The 14131-nt window shown below is 41.3% G+C and overlaps 1 protein-coding gene across 2 annotated transcripts in view; it reads right to left on the reverse strand.

The window, feature by feature from the left end:
• Positions 1–9784: 9784 nt before the first annotated feature.
• CFAP20DC (CFAP20 domain containing) overlaps positions 9785–14131 on the reverse strand; it is a 65666-nt gene continuing 61319 nt past the window's right edge. For both annotated transcript variants that reach the window (XM_086755651.1, XM_086755650.1), the window contains exons 15-16: positions 13530–13618; positions 9785–10243 (exon numbers count right to left, since the gene is read on the reverse strand). In XM_086755651.1, coding sequence (XP_086611777.1) covers positions 10131–10243; positions 13530–13618 — 202 coding nt within the window. In that variant the 3' untranslated portion in view covers positions 9785–10130. The remainder of the gene's footprint in view (positions 10244–13529; positions 13619–14131) is intronic.

Raw genomic sequence — 14131 nt, forward strand, 5'->3', positions numbered from 1 at the left:
CATCAACACACGGCACACCCAGTTCAGCCCAAACCATTTTCCTGGGGCTCAGCAGCAGCTTTGTCCCTTCAAGTGACTCTCCCAGACTGGGCTTTAAACCACTCTTCCAGGAGGAATGCCTGCTGTTTCAAGAAATAATCTGCTTTTGGAGACGGTTGACTAAAAAAAGCCCACATCCATGCAATTGTTGGTGAGCTTCCAGCATGCCTCAGTCATAAAGCTTGAACACAAGGAGATCATTCCTGGAAGAACCATCTCATAACGCGGCGCTGGAGGAGCATTACAGGAAAGGGACACCCTGTTCCTGGCTCTGTGTCCGCAGGAGGAGTTAAGCTGAACTGAAGCTGCTTTAAATGGAGGGGAAGGGCTTCTGTGAAACAGGGGTCGTGGCTATGGGTGAGCACTGTGCCTCTCAACTTGCTCATTAGGGTGGCTGGTGCCTCGTTACAGGTAATAAACAACAATTATTAATATAATTTTCATTTCCCCCCCCCTAAGTTCCTGAACTCATCAGCCTTTTCTGGTAATAGGATTTCTCCCTTGTGCCCTGTTTCACCTGATTTACTATTACTTCATGCGGTTTGCTGTCTCCTAGAAGACCTTTAACTTGGAAAGCATTGCAATGCATCGGAAAAATGCAGGGTAGAGCTCTATGGGGTACGGTATGCACAGCCCACTGGTGTGCTTCTGCCACAGGGATCCCTCCAAGCTGGCCCACGCGTGATGTGCTGATGCTGCGCTTCATAGCAGGATCTTGATTTTAATTATTTAATAAAGGCTCAACTTTTTTTTTTTTTAGACAGCCTGTGTCTATAATTATTTTCTTCGTGAAGTAATTTTGGTTTCACAGGTAAACACCAATCTCAGCAATTTCCCCTTTTAATATACAATTTCATTTAGGATTAAACATCCTCTGCCTGCTAGACAGGTATTTATTACAACCAAGTCTACTTGACACCCTTCCTCAACATGCAGGTTTTTTCCCCTCTATATAATAATTGTTGTTCAGGGGAAAAAAAAAAAAAGTTACACCACATGCCTGAGGGGGGCCTGAGCACTTTAACAAGGTTTAATTACAACATTGGCAAAGTGGGTAAGGCATCCAAGTAAACAAGCCATAAATCAGCCCATAAAATGAGCAAAATAAACCCCTTCCACCCACACTGGCTGCAGATTGCACTCAACAAATGGTGTCCTAGATCTTGCTATACGCTGATTTGGGACACCAGGAGGTTTGCAGACAGATGCCATCAGGCTGGTTACAGCCACAAATGTCCCCAAGTGCTGGATGTCACCTCCCATCTCCCCAGGACCCGACCCTCCTGCTCATGGGAATGGGGTGTTCCCACTCCTTTGCACCACAGGAAGCTGAGGCTTTTCCCATGATCTTGTGGGGAAAAGTAGGACTAAGGGGCTTCTGTCTGCTTGGCTGCGGGCTATTCCATTCATCAACTCACCACAAACGGCATGACCTCTCCAGCTTAGTTTTCCTACGGAAGTGGTGATGGTCTGCAACACACAGATTGGTTTTTCAAGAGGAATTTTGGGAATTTCCATGGCGACATGGTAGCAGGTGGCACGCTGCCCACGGGAGGGAATTGGCACCAGATGCTCATCCAGAACTACTGTGGTCAATAAACCGTGAATTAAGAAGGATTTACATGATAGTCCGTGAGAGCTGCTTAAGAGTCGTTAGAGTGTGCTCAGTAATCCAGTTACAGAAATATGCCAATACATGTGCTTGATAAAAGACTGTAACTGCTTTAAAATATGTTTATGGGCTATTGCACAAAGGAGAAACTGTAACTTAACTACTCACAGGCATTGAATGTGCCTGACTTTATCATGTGCTGCAGTGATTTATACAAGACATAAAGAACAATTGTCAAAAATGTGGAAGAAAAATTCAAAGCCAAAAGCACAGCCATTCATTCTGAGTGGTAACATGTTAATGTAGGGGAATAGAAACATCAGCGCTGCAAATGGAGAGGGACTGTTCAGCAAACCAAACTCTTCATTCCACAGAATAATAATTATCCATTAGCTGTGAAATAACCTCCAAATTAATAGCTGTTTTCCTAGCATCACAATGTTGCACATTTTTACAGAGAAAACAAATCTATCACTAAGTGCATTTGTATCTCGTATGCTTTTTATGTTCATGATTGGGTCAAAACAAAACCTTGTTGCAGATAGAAAAAAAGATACCTTAGAAGAATTTCCTAATGGCACTGCGTGCCCACTGCAATGGAAAGAGAGTCCTCAGATTGAATTAGCGCCTGAAGATTTTGCACAAAATCTGTCATTGTTAAGGGGCCTTGCCAGTTCATATTTATGTGGTTTATCAGGTGTCACGTAGTTGTACGTTTTAATCTCATGGCACTCAGTTTACAGCTGAGAGGACTGCAGAGCTGGAGGTATCAGAGGACCGGCAAGGGAAAGCAAATTAATGAACTAGCACCATTATCCTCCTTTCACTGGGCTGCCCCAGATGTACCGGAGCCATTTGTGCAGGAACCTGCAAACGCCTGCGGCCAAGGATTGCTGGGCTGTGGGTGCCTTGGGGTGCACATGGATGGGGTCCAGGCCAGCAGAGCCCGAGGAGGGGCACAGCGTGTCCCAGGGACAGAGATCGGGGCAGCAGCTCTCCTGGGCCACCAGCCCTGGCCAGGGACTCAGCGCAGCTTCCCTGCCATGAGCAATGGTGACGCTGCCGCAGCTCAGCACCGCCAGGACTGTGCCTGAGGTTCAGTGTTACAACTCCAGCTAAATTTGACTATAAACACCTCTTTCCGATTTAAACAACGCGTCATTAAGTTGTAACAGTGGCAAAGCGTTCCCACGATTACATTCAACGCGATCAGTGCACAAAGTAATATTGAGCCCCATGTTTCACGTGGAGGAAGGTATAAATACCTTCTGTCTGTGTGCGTGTAGCTTGCAGGTGGCTCTGGAGGGGACGTCGCAGCAGGAGACGCAATGATGGATCGATGCGAGCCGACATGCTCCTCTCGGGTGGCAGAGCACCTGGTGTGTGTTGGCTTTGCTCACGAGCTGGAAGTTAACAGAAGATGTCAGTAAAAGATGTGTCCTTTGAGCACCTTACAGACTGATCACACATTTCCTTCTATTGGCACGTGAGGATTTATAGATCATATTAAATAAGGTGTAATGCACTGCAAGACATCAGGGCACTGTGGAGCAATGTATTAACAGCACAACAGCTGCCAGGCCCTCACCTGCGGCAGAAACCCACGGGCAGGATGAAGCTATTTCAGTGCAGATGGAGGATTCTTTATGTTTTGCACAGGGTGAGTGTAAAGAGCCCCAGCCTTGTAAGTGTGCAGAGAGCAGGGGAAGGATCTGTTGCTGTAAGAGACTCTCTTATGAAACATTTCCTCTGAATAACATCTGTCGTGGCCCCTCAGGACATGATGCCCTGGGCTGAGACCCTCACAGCAAGGCAAATGTTCAGCTCGGAGCTCAGAGAAGGCAGTTCTGGGGCTGGGTACCCTGGGACCCTTGACAAGTAGGGGGAACTATGTGGCATGGCAGGGGACCAGCAACTCGCTGGGGATGGTGGGAGCCCTTCATGGGTGTCCAGGCTCTTCCATGCAGCCCCTGTCCATCCCCATTTTCCTCTGCCCAGTCCCAGCAGTACCGTGTGCCGGGGACGGACAGCCTCGCACAGGGATGTGTGTGCACACAGGTGGCATGCCTGTACTTTACCACACCAACACTTCAGAGTGGGAACCTGCCCTCTCAGTTCACCCTCCATTACTCAAGTATAGAAAATTAATTTGTGCGAGTGTGGTAGCAGTTTGGCCCCGGTGGCATTAAGCACCATTGGACTCTGACAGCATAGGGTGGACAGGCCCTGGGGTGCAGGGTACGGGCAGGCACAGGACAGCTCTCCTGGCTCCCAGGGATTTACAGTTGCAAGCAGGAGAACAGAGCTGAAAACCTGAAGTTGAGATGGAGTAAATGGCTGGATGGTACCTGGAAAAGGAGTGCCGTGCTTCTGTCAAACCTCTCTCGCTGCTGTGCCATGATCTGCAGGTCCCTGAACCCAAGGCACTTACGTCAGCACTGAGGATGATTTTTATCACAGTCTGATCTTGGCTCAGTCCCAGAAGACAGGGGGATACATTTGGGTAAAAGATGCTCGGGTCACAGTGGTGCCCAGGCTGTGTGTCACATCGGGATGGTGGATGTGCATGTGCTGTGGAGGCTCTCTAGTTACTAGAAAGGAAAAACAAGGAAACCCAAAAGTTGGATCATATTCTGGTATTCCTGTGAACATCATGCAGCTTGCCCAGGCATTAACACTACGTTGGAACTGGCTGTTTCTGAAAAGCTACTTGCTTTTTTTCTTAGGAAAACAGCAGCTATTTTAATTTGGGCTTCACACAGATATATGGGAAATGCCATACAGGTGTCTGCCAGACTCTCTAGCCAGAATCTGTCTCACCAAGGTTGGAATAACAAAATGCAGTGCCACCCAGCTGTGTGTTCAGCACAACAAACCTATTGACATGATGGGATTCCTCCTCAGAGGCCCCTCTCAAGCCCCAGTGAGGAAACAGCAGCCTAATGTAAAGGAAACTCTTGCATGGAACGTTTCCTGAGCTTTATGAATTCATTAGAAAATTACTCAGCACAATAATGAATGCATCCAGAGCTTTGGTATTTTGCACATCAGGTGGTAAAACAGTAGCTGTGAATAGATTGCCTATACGAAGATTTTTGCCTTGAGCACTGCAGTAGCAGATGGTCTAATAAATATGCCGTGCTCTAAAACGAGGTTTGTAATTTCCGTGACCTAAGGTTTTTTAGTCTCCCACGCAGATAAATGCACAATCATCCAATAATAAACTTTTTAATAGATAAAAACCTTAAACAGTGTAATGTAAACATCGTTTGAAGTACACTGGCACTACTGATGTAGTAACAGTTGTAGTAGGAGCCTAGCCTTTTTTTTTTATGTGAAGTGTCTTACTGTGGCTGTACCTGGTCAGCGCGGAGGACCCACTATCGGGACAGCACGTATCTCTTCTCTGGCAGTGGCCAGGGGAGGATACCTGTGAGGAGTGGGACAAGGACACACTGCCAGTCCCCAGGAGCACTCTAGCCACACTGCAAAAGTAAAATTGCTTTTTATTTATTTTTATTTAATGGCTCTTGATAGCATTTTTCCTCTGTTTTTTTTTTGCAACCACGTATCTTTCAAACCTGTCTGCTCTTCAAAACTCCTAGCAAAAGAATATGATAACAAAGAAAAAAGCCTGAGATGTGCTGAAGAGGCCACAGCTGCAGGGATGCATCACCAAATGCTCTAGCTTCAGCAAAATGTTCAGCCCCTCTGCAGACATGCTGGACTGTTGTGCCCGATGGCCAGGAGCTAACACCGGCTGTTCAGGTGTCAACATCTCCTTTCCTCTTCCAGTGATGAGGGTACTTCTGTGCAGAGGGGTTTAAGGTCACCAATGCAGGGGGTGCATGAGCAGAGGGACATATCTGGGCCACAATTAGAAAAACAACCTTTATCATAAGCACCCTTTTGGTGCCCTTAGAGGAAAATAAAAGGTGGAACTGCTGGGGAGCTGTGCTCAGCTGAGGCACCTGGTGTTTGCATTGTCCTTGAACTCACCTCCAAAACTGTCCCTCAGCTCTCCAGCATCCCCAGCCCGGGTCCACTTCTCATCTGCCATGCAGACTGGATGTCACATACTTGGAAAGGGACTAGAAGCATCACAAGGCTGTTGATTCACCACTGATTTACTACAGGAACCTTCATAATAATTCTCACTGTGTAGTTTAATGTCCGCAGATTATTTTTCCTCTTGAAAACTGTCAAGCTTGGAAACAGAACTGCTTTTAGAGTGGCATGCGAAGAGAAAAATCCTGCTCAGGTCTTTGCATCATGGGCTTCTGTATGTGACCCCTTGGGAGCTTATGGCTGTTTCTGGGGTTTCATCCAGGGTGTTCGCATTTGCGCTCGTTATAACGCCTGCAGCAGGATCCCAAAACATCACAGTCAGAACTGCCTGTACAGCTGCTAACAAGCAAGTTAAACACCAAATAAGAAAAAATGACAAGTATTGTTGTTACACTTACATACTCCCATGGGTACCGTGAAGCCAAGCTTACAGTTTATCAGGGAACTGAATTTAAATAGTTTTTTTCAAGGTGCCAAAAAAGGTGGCAGATAAGGATGCCAAGTTACTATAGTAACCATGAGAAAAGTGGTGATTATCAGCAATACCATATAGAAAAGACAGACTGGATTGTCTTTTCATTTTATCTGTAGCTCATTGCTTAAAAAAAATAAGCCCTTTTCTAAAATAAAGAAATAAAATGGAAAAATAACTTGAATATGAAACGCATTACGCAAAATTATTTTTAAGGATTTTTCAGCCTGTGCAACCTTACCATTTGACCCAAAGTTTAGAGGCTGTGTCGCTAAACAGAATGCTTTATGGCTGAAGGAGATGTGAATAATAAAGCATGACTTTTCACGTTTTGTCACCTAGTAACCACAGCAGCAGAGGGGAAAAAAATCAATATTGATGTCCTACTGTAAGCTCCTTAGGACAGAGTGTGTTCTTTGGCATAATGAGGCTCACACGTACAGACAACACTTGGGTGTAAGTGACAGCACTGGAAGATCAAAGATTCCGAAGTCCTAGCACCTGCTTGGAGGAGTCCATGGTGGTGCTCATGTGTACCAGGTTGTCTGTGACCTGCAGCTTAATGCTGCTGCAGCCCACAGAGATCTAAGGCCTGAAACCTGGTTATTTGGCTGGGTTTTGGAGAAAATCTCGCTAGATGGATCTAAGGTAAAAAGAATGAGAAACGGGGAGAATCATTCCAGTGACATAGAAACACGCTGCTCTGGGCTGTGGCTAAAAAGTCTTTTAAAGATTTCTTCTTATTCCTTAACTATCTGAAAGCTGGTTGATGGTGGCTTTTAGCAACTGGAAACAAAGCACAGGTGCCTGTCACGCCTCGTGTGTAAGGAACACAGATAGGCCTGAGTGACCAATTGATTGACTTCTGATGTGCTGATTCCAGCAGCTCTGCCAAGGTAACTTAGATTCCTCTATTTTCAGCGCACATCTAAGAAACTAAAATTTACTGCATTTCAAAATGTTCTCAAAAATCATAACTGATACTAGGTCTGTAGAAATAAATCCCTGCAGGCAGTTTCATTAACCTGAAACTTTACGCCCAGACACAGGTCTTTCTACCTGTTGGAAAACACACTCTAGTGAGAACGATGTGATGCCCATGGACTAAAACATTGCACATGACTGCTAGGAGCAAGCATGACTGCTCTGTGTTCTTCATCACTTGCCATAAATGCTGGCTTTGACAAATAGGCTAAACAAAAAGCATGCTGCGTGCCAGCGGTGCTTGAGTTCTAGGTTCACAGGATGATGATTAAGAAAAACATTGTGAGCAAAACTTACCGTCCTTGTAGCTCAGCCTTCTGTGCCACTCAGCTCACAGGTGTTGTTCACAGCACTAGGGCAATCAATCCCCATGGATGTTGATGACATAAAGCTGTGAACTAGAACACAAAGGGCAGGGATCTCAAACTGCTCATTTTGGGAAGTAGGATTTACCTATAAAAAACTGCTGTGCTAATGAGAGCAAAACAGAGTGCATCTGGACTTGCCTATCAACCTGTCTGGAACAACAGACTCGCTCTGAACGCAGTGTCGCTACCCACCTGCCTCCTTATCCCATTAGAGGTGAGGGTAAGAGTGTGGAGTCTCCAAGGACTCCCTTTTGTCCAGGCTTTGGATGTCCATTGGTATGCTTTTATATGTGACACATTAGCGACTGCCTGCTGTGAAGCCAGAACAAGTGCTTCTACCCCCACAGTGCCTGTGCCTGGCAGACAACCCGCTGGACCTTTACAGACTTCTGCCTCATAAACAGCACTCTCCAGTTTGCAGCCCGTTTTTTGCTAGTTGTTTGTTTTTAAAGTAACCAGTTATCTCAGTAGCATCAGTGACCCAGTCTGGATTCACTGTGGCGCCTTAGGACATCCAATCACTCCTGTGTGACACGGGGCTAGGAAAGGAAAATTAACAACACACTTTAAATAGCCCTTGCCACAGATGTAGGGAGCACTGTCTTGATCACTAAATGATGCTAAAAAGAAAGTGGTTAGATATGCACAAGCATGTTCAAGCTAGCATCTGATTTTTGAAGGTCAAAATTATGATTTCATTGAACTTTTAAACTGATTATGGCATTAGCAAGAACAGGTACAAATCCTTCTGGGAGAAACAGGCTAAGGCAGGGTAAGTAAATTATCTCAACACAGTATCTGTCTTCCTGTGGATTTCAGTGCTACTCTTATTAGAATCAATTTGGGATGATATGTTTGTACCTGCCACAGAAGCCAAATACACAATCTGATCTCATGCCAAGCCACTATTAACAACTGCATTTTCAATTGATTCTAGGGTACTCATTAACTGGGATCCATAACTACATATAATTTACAGACATATCATTTTTAATCACTTACCAGTGAGCTTACTAAGCTCACTTTATGACATTCAAATACATTATTCTTAAAAATGCACTGAGTAATCAGCTTGCAAATAATTACAGTGGAATAGCACTGGATATAATCAAGTAGAAATTTAGAACAAGATTCACCAGAAGCACCTATAGATCACTTTTTCTATCTGATTTTGACGTTTCCTTTAACTGCCTCCAGAAAGCTGTTATGTACTGAACTGGTGAACTCCAGAGCTGCGCCGCTACCTCAGCTCCATTACAACACAACTCCTTGGACTTCATGTTGCATAGGCAACCCCTGCCTGCCACCTTTTCTTCAATACCAAGCAGCTGATCTTTTAATGATTTATTTACCCTTTGAGCAGGTGTTCTGTTGGTTGAGGGGGACACGAGTGGTGAGCAGCACTGTACAGTGGTCAGAATCTCCCTTGCTCTGGGGCTGGAAATGTGGGGCACTGCTTGGAGCCAAGTAACAGCCATGGCAAAGCAGAAACATCAGGATCAGGTTAACTGGTTTTTAGAACAAGGCTTGACATGTCTCCATACACAGCATTTTATTCATTTCATATGCTGATTTTATTTTTGAAGGTTATGTATGGTCTGGTTTATATTGATAGTCTTTCTCCATGGCCAACAGTGATATTATATGTACCACAGAAAAAAAAACCTGCCGTGATGCAGGCAATTTAAATCCCCAAGTTGGAACTTTAGGACTCTCACTGAAAACTGCACTGAAACTCAGTACAGCTGGGTTAAATAAATTTCATTCTTTTACTGCAAAGTGTAACGGAAAAACTAATATAAACATGTAAGACCTGCACTCTGAGCACAGCTTCCCATATGAATCACACACACACTTTCTTGCCTTACATGAAACAAGGCTCCAGTTTTTGAGTCCTGAAGCAATAACTCTTACTGCTTTTCAGTCCTATGTTAAATTACATCGGCAAAATAGACAGTTTACTCTGTTGTGGTCTAGATTTATAAACTGTCCATGCACATACCTTAAAGTGCACTGCACTGTACACACTGTACCACACTATAGCTCTGACATCATCCCATTACTGTAATATCCAACAGTAGAGAATTTCTTGAAGATGAGGAAAATACTGCTTTCTCTGATGATTAAAGGGAGAGAGTGAGCTTACGAAATAGAGGCCTTTGAACAACACACTGCATATCTTAGAGTATGAAGAATAAGATGGCTCAGAACCAATTAAAAATACACAGTAAGCAAGTAATGAAAAAATTAATTTTATTTGAGTAAAACTGTAATTTTCAAATTAACACCACAAACTCTCTTGATTCAATATCAATGTTCCCATATAAAACCTTTTAATATTGGAAATAAATTAGACTAACAAATAAATGTCTTACTCACAAGGAACTTTTATATTATGTGATTTTCCACTGCATTACAACTTAATACAAAGCTACAAGATACTATTTACAAAATATATTAATTTGCAAAACTATTAGTTAATTCAAGTTTTAAGTTACATGATAAATTATACAGCTCAGTCACACTTTACAAACAGTTAAAAGATAAACCTACTCTGAACACAAACCGATATCCTCTCATAATCCGACTATGCCAATTCATAGTACTTCCCAGAATTCGGATCAAAGTAACAGTTCAGACATGGATCATACAAAAGAGTCAACACTTCCTCATCATCTTCAGCATTGAGGTCATCTTCACCTGTGTTAAGTGTGAAAAGTGAGACTAAATCATTCTTATTCACTTAGGCAATAACATGGAAATACATTCCTGTCAGATGTGCTGAATTTTTTTTAAAGTGTATAATCTTTTGACTTCTGAATGTTACCTTCAATATAACAGCAATTCACATTTTTATTATATTTTTGAAGACTTGTATTTAATTGAGGTGAAATGATGCCAGTCAGAGTTTGCTTAACAACTGGACTTTACAAAGTCCAGCGGAGCAGTTCAGCAGAAGTACCTTTACTAATAGTGGATCAAAGTATTCCTAAGTGATATTTTTCTCAATGACCTTCTTAAATAATACTGTTATAGTACAAAGACAGATAGTGTGTACTTAAGGCCTGTAAGAATCAAAGAATTTGAATGTCTAGTATCCAACACGTCACCTGAATGTCCAGTATAGGTAAATGTGTACAAGAGAGCTTTCAGTACCAGAGAGGAAATAAGATTCTTTTAGACAATAAAAATAAAAAAAAATAAAAAAAAAATAAATCTAGGTTGTCTAAAGTTATGTAAAATGCAAAAATGTTTTCAGGCAACAGAAATGAATCCTTAGCCTAAAATACACTAATAAAACTATGCAGACTTTTATTACAGGTGCTTTATATATTGTAGCTCCTTTTTTAAACCTGTCTATCTTTCATATAAGCTAAGTTATACGATCTATAGCTTTTTGATAGGAAATAATTCACAGTTGAATGCAATCTGTATCTGAAATTTCATCATAAATGTTCACCTCCTTCCCAGACTGCTAATACAAACTGAATGCTTTGTATGCCCTAACACTTCATAATAAGTAATGGCCTGTTATGCCTACAGCAGCAGTTTCACAACGCTCACAATCTATTTGCAGCCAGGATCACACAACGATATATAGGTTACATTATCTAGAGATCTAGGTTGGTGTGTTTAATGCATACAGAAGTGTGCACTTTATCGTTTGGGAATAGATTTCATTTTTGTTTCCTCAGTAGCATTAACAAATGCCATCAGAAAGAAACTGTCTCCTACTGTAACCAAAGGTAAAAAGGTAAAGTTAAATTGTAGCCCTCCTTGCTGTGGGTGCTTCATCAGGCCTGGTAAGCTAAATGAGGTTAACTGAGATACTTTGTTTGGATAGCTCTTGGGAGAAATTATGCAGCGCAGAAAGAAGGCGTAGAACTGAACGTCTTTTTCTACACTTCAGATCACGGTACACAAGCAAATGGTATTCATGCCTCATTCCCTCACATAACCTTGTATTTTCACCTGAAATCGTGTTGTTATTTCCACTGAATTCTTACTTTTATTATTTTGCTTTTCCCTGCCTATGCTTTCCTTCAAAATGATTCTCTTTTCTTCTCTAAGCTTAAATTTCCTTCCCTCTCTAGCTCAGAACTGGCCTCCCAATATACTCCATGGTTTGATTCAGGAATAAGAAATTCTTCAGATTAATCAGGGGTACACCTCTTTCTCTGTATGCCTTCAATTCATACCAAATCAGAATTAGATTGCATGCAGGACTAGCTGGATTTGTACCTTTATAGCAATAATTTCCTGCATGTATTTTTGGGTGCACAAGAAGTTTTGTAGATGTATCTTGGTTTAAAAGTTAGGCTTCTTTCTTTTAGCATCTCACAACATCCCCAAATGCATTTTAGGGCATTTTTAGATGCTGCAACAGATTTGCAATGGCAGAATGGAGTATTCAGTTTTGAACAGATTAAGAAAACATATGAAAACCTTACTTCTGTTCTTTTACTTCCTAAAAAGAAGGACTAATTAAATTAAGTGACATTCTTCTACAAGACTCAACTAATGTGTAACAGTTGCATTAGAAGATCTCTTTCTACTTTCAAATGGTATACTGTGTGCAACCTGACCATATGTAGGAATGAAGTGTCCATGGCCAAACTAAAATTAAGCTTGATCACTTCAACACTATCGCAGGTTTCTTTGAGTATTTGAAGAAATAGTTTCTGTGTGAAGTTACCAAAATTACAAATATCATACATATACATGAGTCAGTCAAATTAATTTGATTGAATAAAGGTACATAAATAAAAAGCCAAAATAAAAAGCTATGGTATATAAAGATTTTCTGTTCTCCAAATGTGCAATCACAGACATATGATGTAAAATATGTCAGCATAAAGGAAAATGAGTTTAGGAACAGCTCACAAAACAGTTTGGAAATTCAAGTGTGAATAACAGAAGAAATCCAACAAATTCCCAAGTACACTTATTTTTAAAAGCTTTTTGAAGATAATAATCCAATTTTTAAAATTTACAGAAATTCTAGCTTTACTGCAGCAAACCTTGGATTTCATAATACTAACATAAAAAAAAATTCTGAGATTTATATCCAACATGTCTTTAACTCAAGGACTACTGTCCAATTGTCTCTGGCTTTCTTAGGACCCTTAACAAAACATATTATTTGATTCTTCAAATTAAAGTCTCCTCCTGATAGCAAAATCCTATTTTGCTGTCATAAACAATTACAAACATACATCTATGAAAACATTCTAAATTTGAGGGTATAATCTATTTTAGACAGTAAATCACTGAGACATCTTCATCCCTTGGGCAGCCAAAATACAAAGGTCAGATTTATGAGATTTCACATTGAATTCCCCGGACTTGAAGAAAAATGTAGATACCTACCCTGTTTCCTAAGACAACTGATAAGAAAAAAAAACGGCATTTGAAGAAAACAAGGTATTTGTTTTATTCTATTGTTGTTGACTTCCCAGTTTCAGCTAAGTTCTTTGCCATTCTATAAGCAAACATCATTAATGAACAAAAACCTGTAACATGTTAGGCGGTGACAACAGTATTTACTCAGGATATCACGCTGAGATTTCATTTAAGGCAAAATCTCAAATTTTTCTTCCTAAGAGAAGTATCACTTATGTAAGTGTAACTGTGCTTCTGAATAAGAATGTTTAGTCTTTGTGTTCTTTCTTTCATTGGTTTGCTACCCCCACTAGCATAAATTCCTTATTTTTAACAAATAAGATGCATTTTTCATGAATTAATCTGCATTGAGCCACAACATAAGGAAACCGCAACTGCATAAGTTATTCTTCTATCAGAGGCAAAGATTACTGCATGGCAAACTCTGCTATCTTGAACCGAGAATAATAAATAAGAGAACCTGGAATCAAAATGTAGCAGTATAGAAAACTATGAAAATGCAGCAGTAGCATTACAGAAACAATATTTAGAAATGTCTTTCTACCCAACCCAGGTCTTTTTCATTGTCTTCAAGAATTCCTACCTGGAATACTCTGAGTCACTGAAGACTTAGTGTGCTCTTGTTGTTGGCTTCCAGGAATGATGGGGGGGCTGAACACGTCCAACCAATCCCTGAAAAACACAAATCAAAATACTCATAAAAGCACAGTTTGTGTTCCTATTTGTTCTAATTCTTTTGATTATTAAAAATATTTCCAAGGAAATTGCAGGTTGTTGAGTGCAATGGAAGAAAATCAAGCTGGATTTTATTATTATAAAAATAAACTTTACAGTTAATGTAATTTTTAAATGTTAAAGATTCTTCCCTTCCTTAGCCTTTTTACCTGCTCTATTCACACTAAAAATCCATGATTTAAGTCAGGTTTGCTTTGCAGATTTCAGCTGGTATTGTTCTCTCTGCCAAAGGGGTACATGAGGTGTGATCCATAATCCACAGAGCTACACTTTGAAAGCCTATGGGACTCATGGGAGCCTTTTTCTGTGGAGCAAAGACTTGGGATGAACCACCTGTGTTTGATGAAAGACTGTGAAGGTCAATTTGACTAAAAATTCTTACCCTCCCTAAGGGAAAAGGCTTGGAGACAATCACAAAAGATGTATTTGGTTACCACTGGCCTGGCACTG

This window comes from Chlamydotis macqueenii, chromosome 10 (genome assembly GCF_036417535.1).
Source record: "Chlamydotis macqueenii isolate bChlMac1 chromosome 10, bChlMac1.mat, whole genome shotgun sequence".
NCBI lineage: Eukaryota > Metazoa > Chordata > Aves > Otidiformes > Otididae > Chlamydotis > Chlamydotis macqueenii.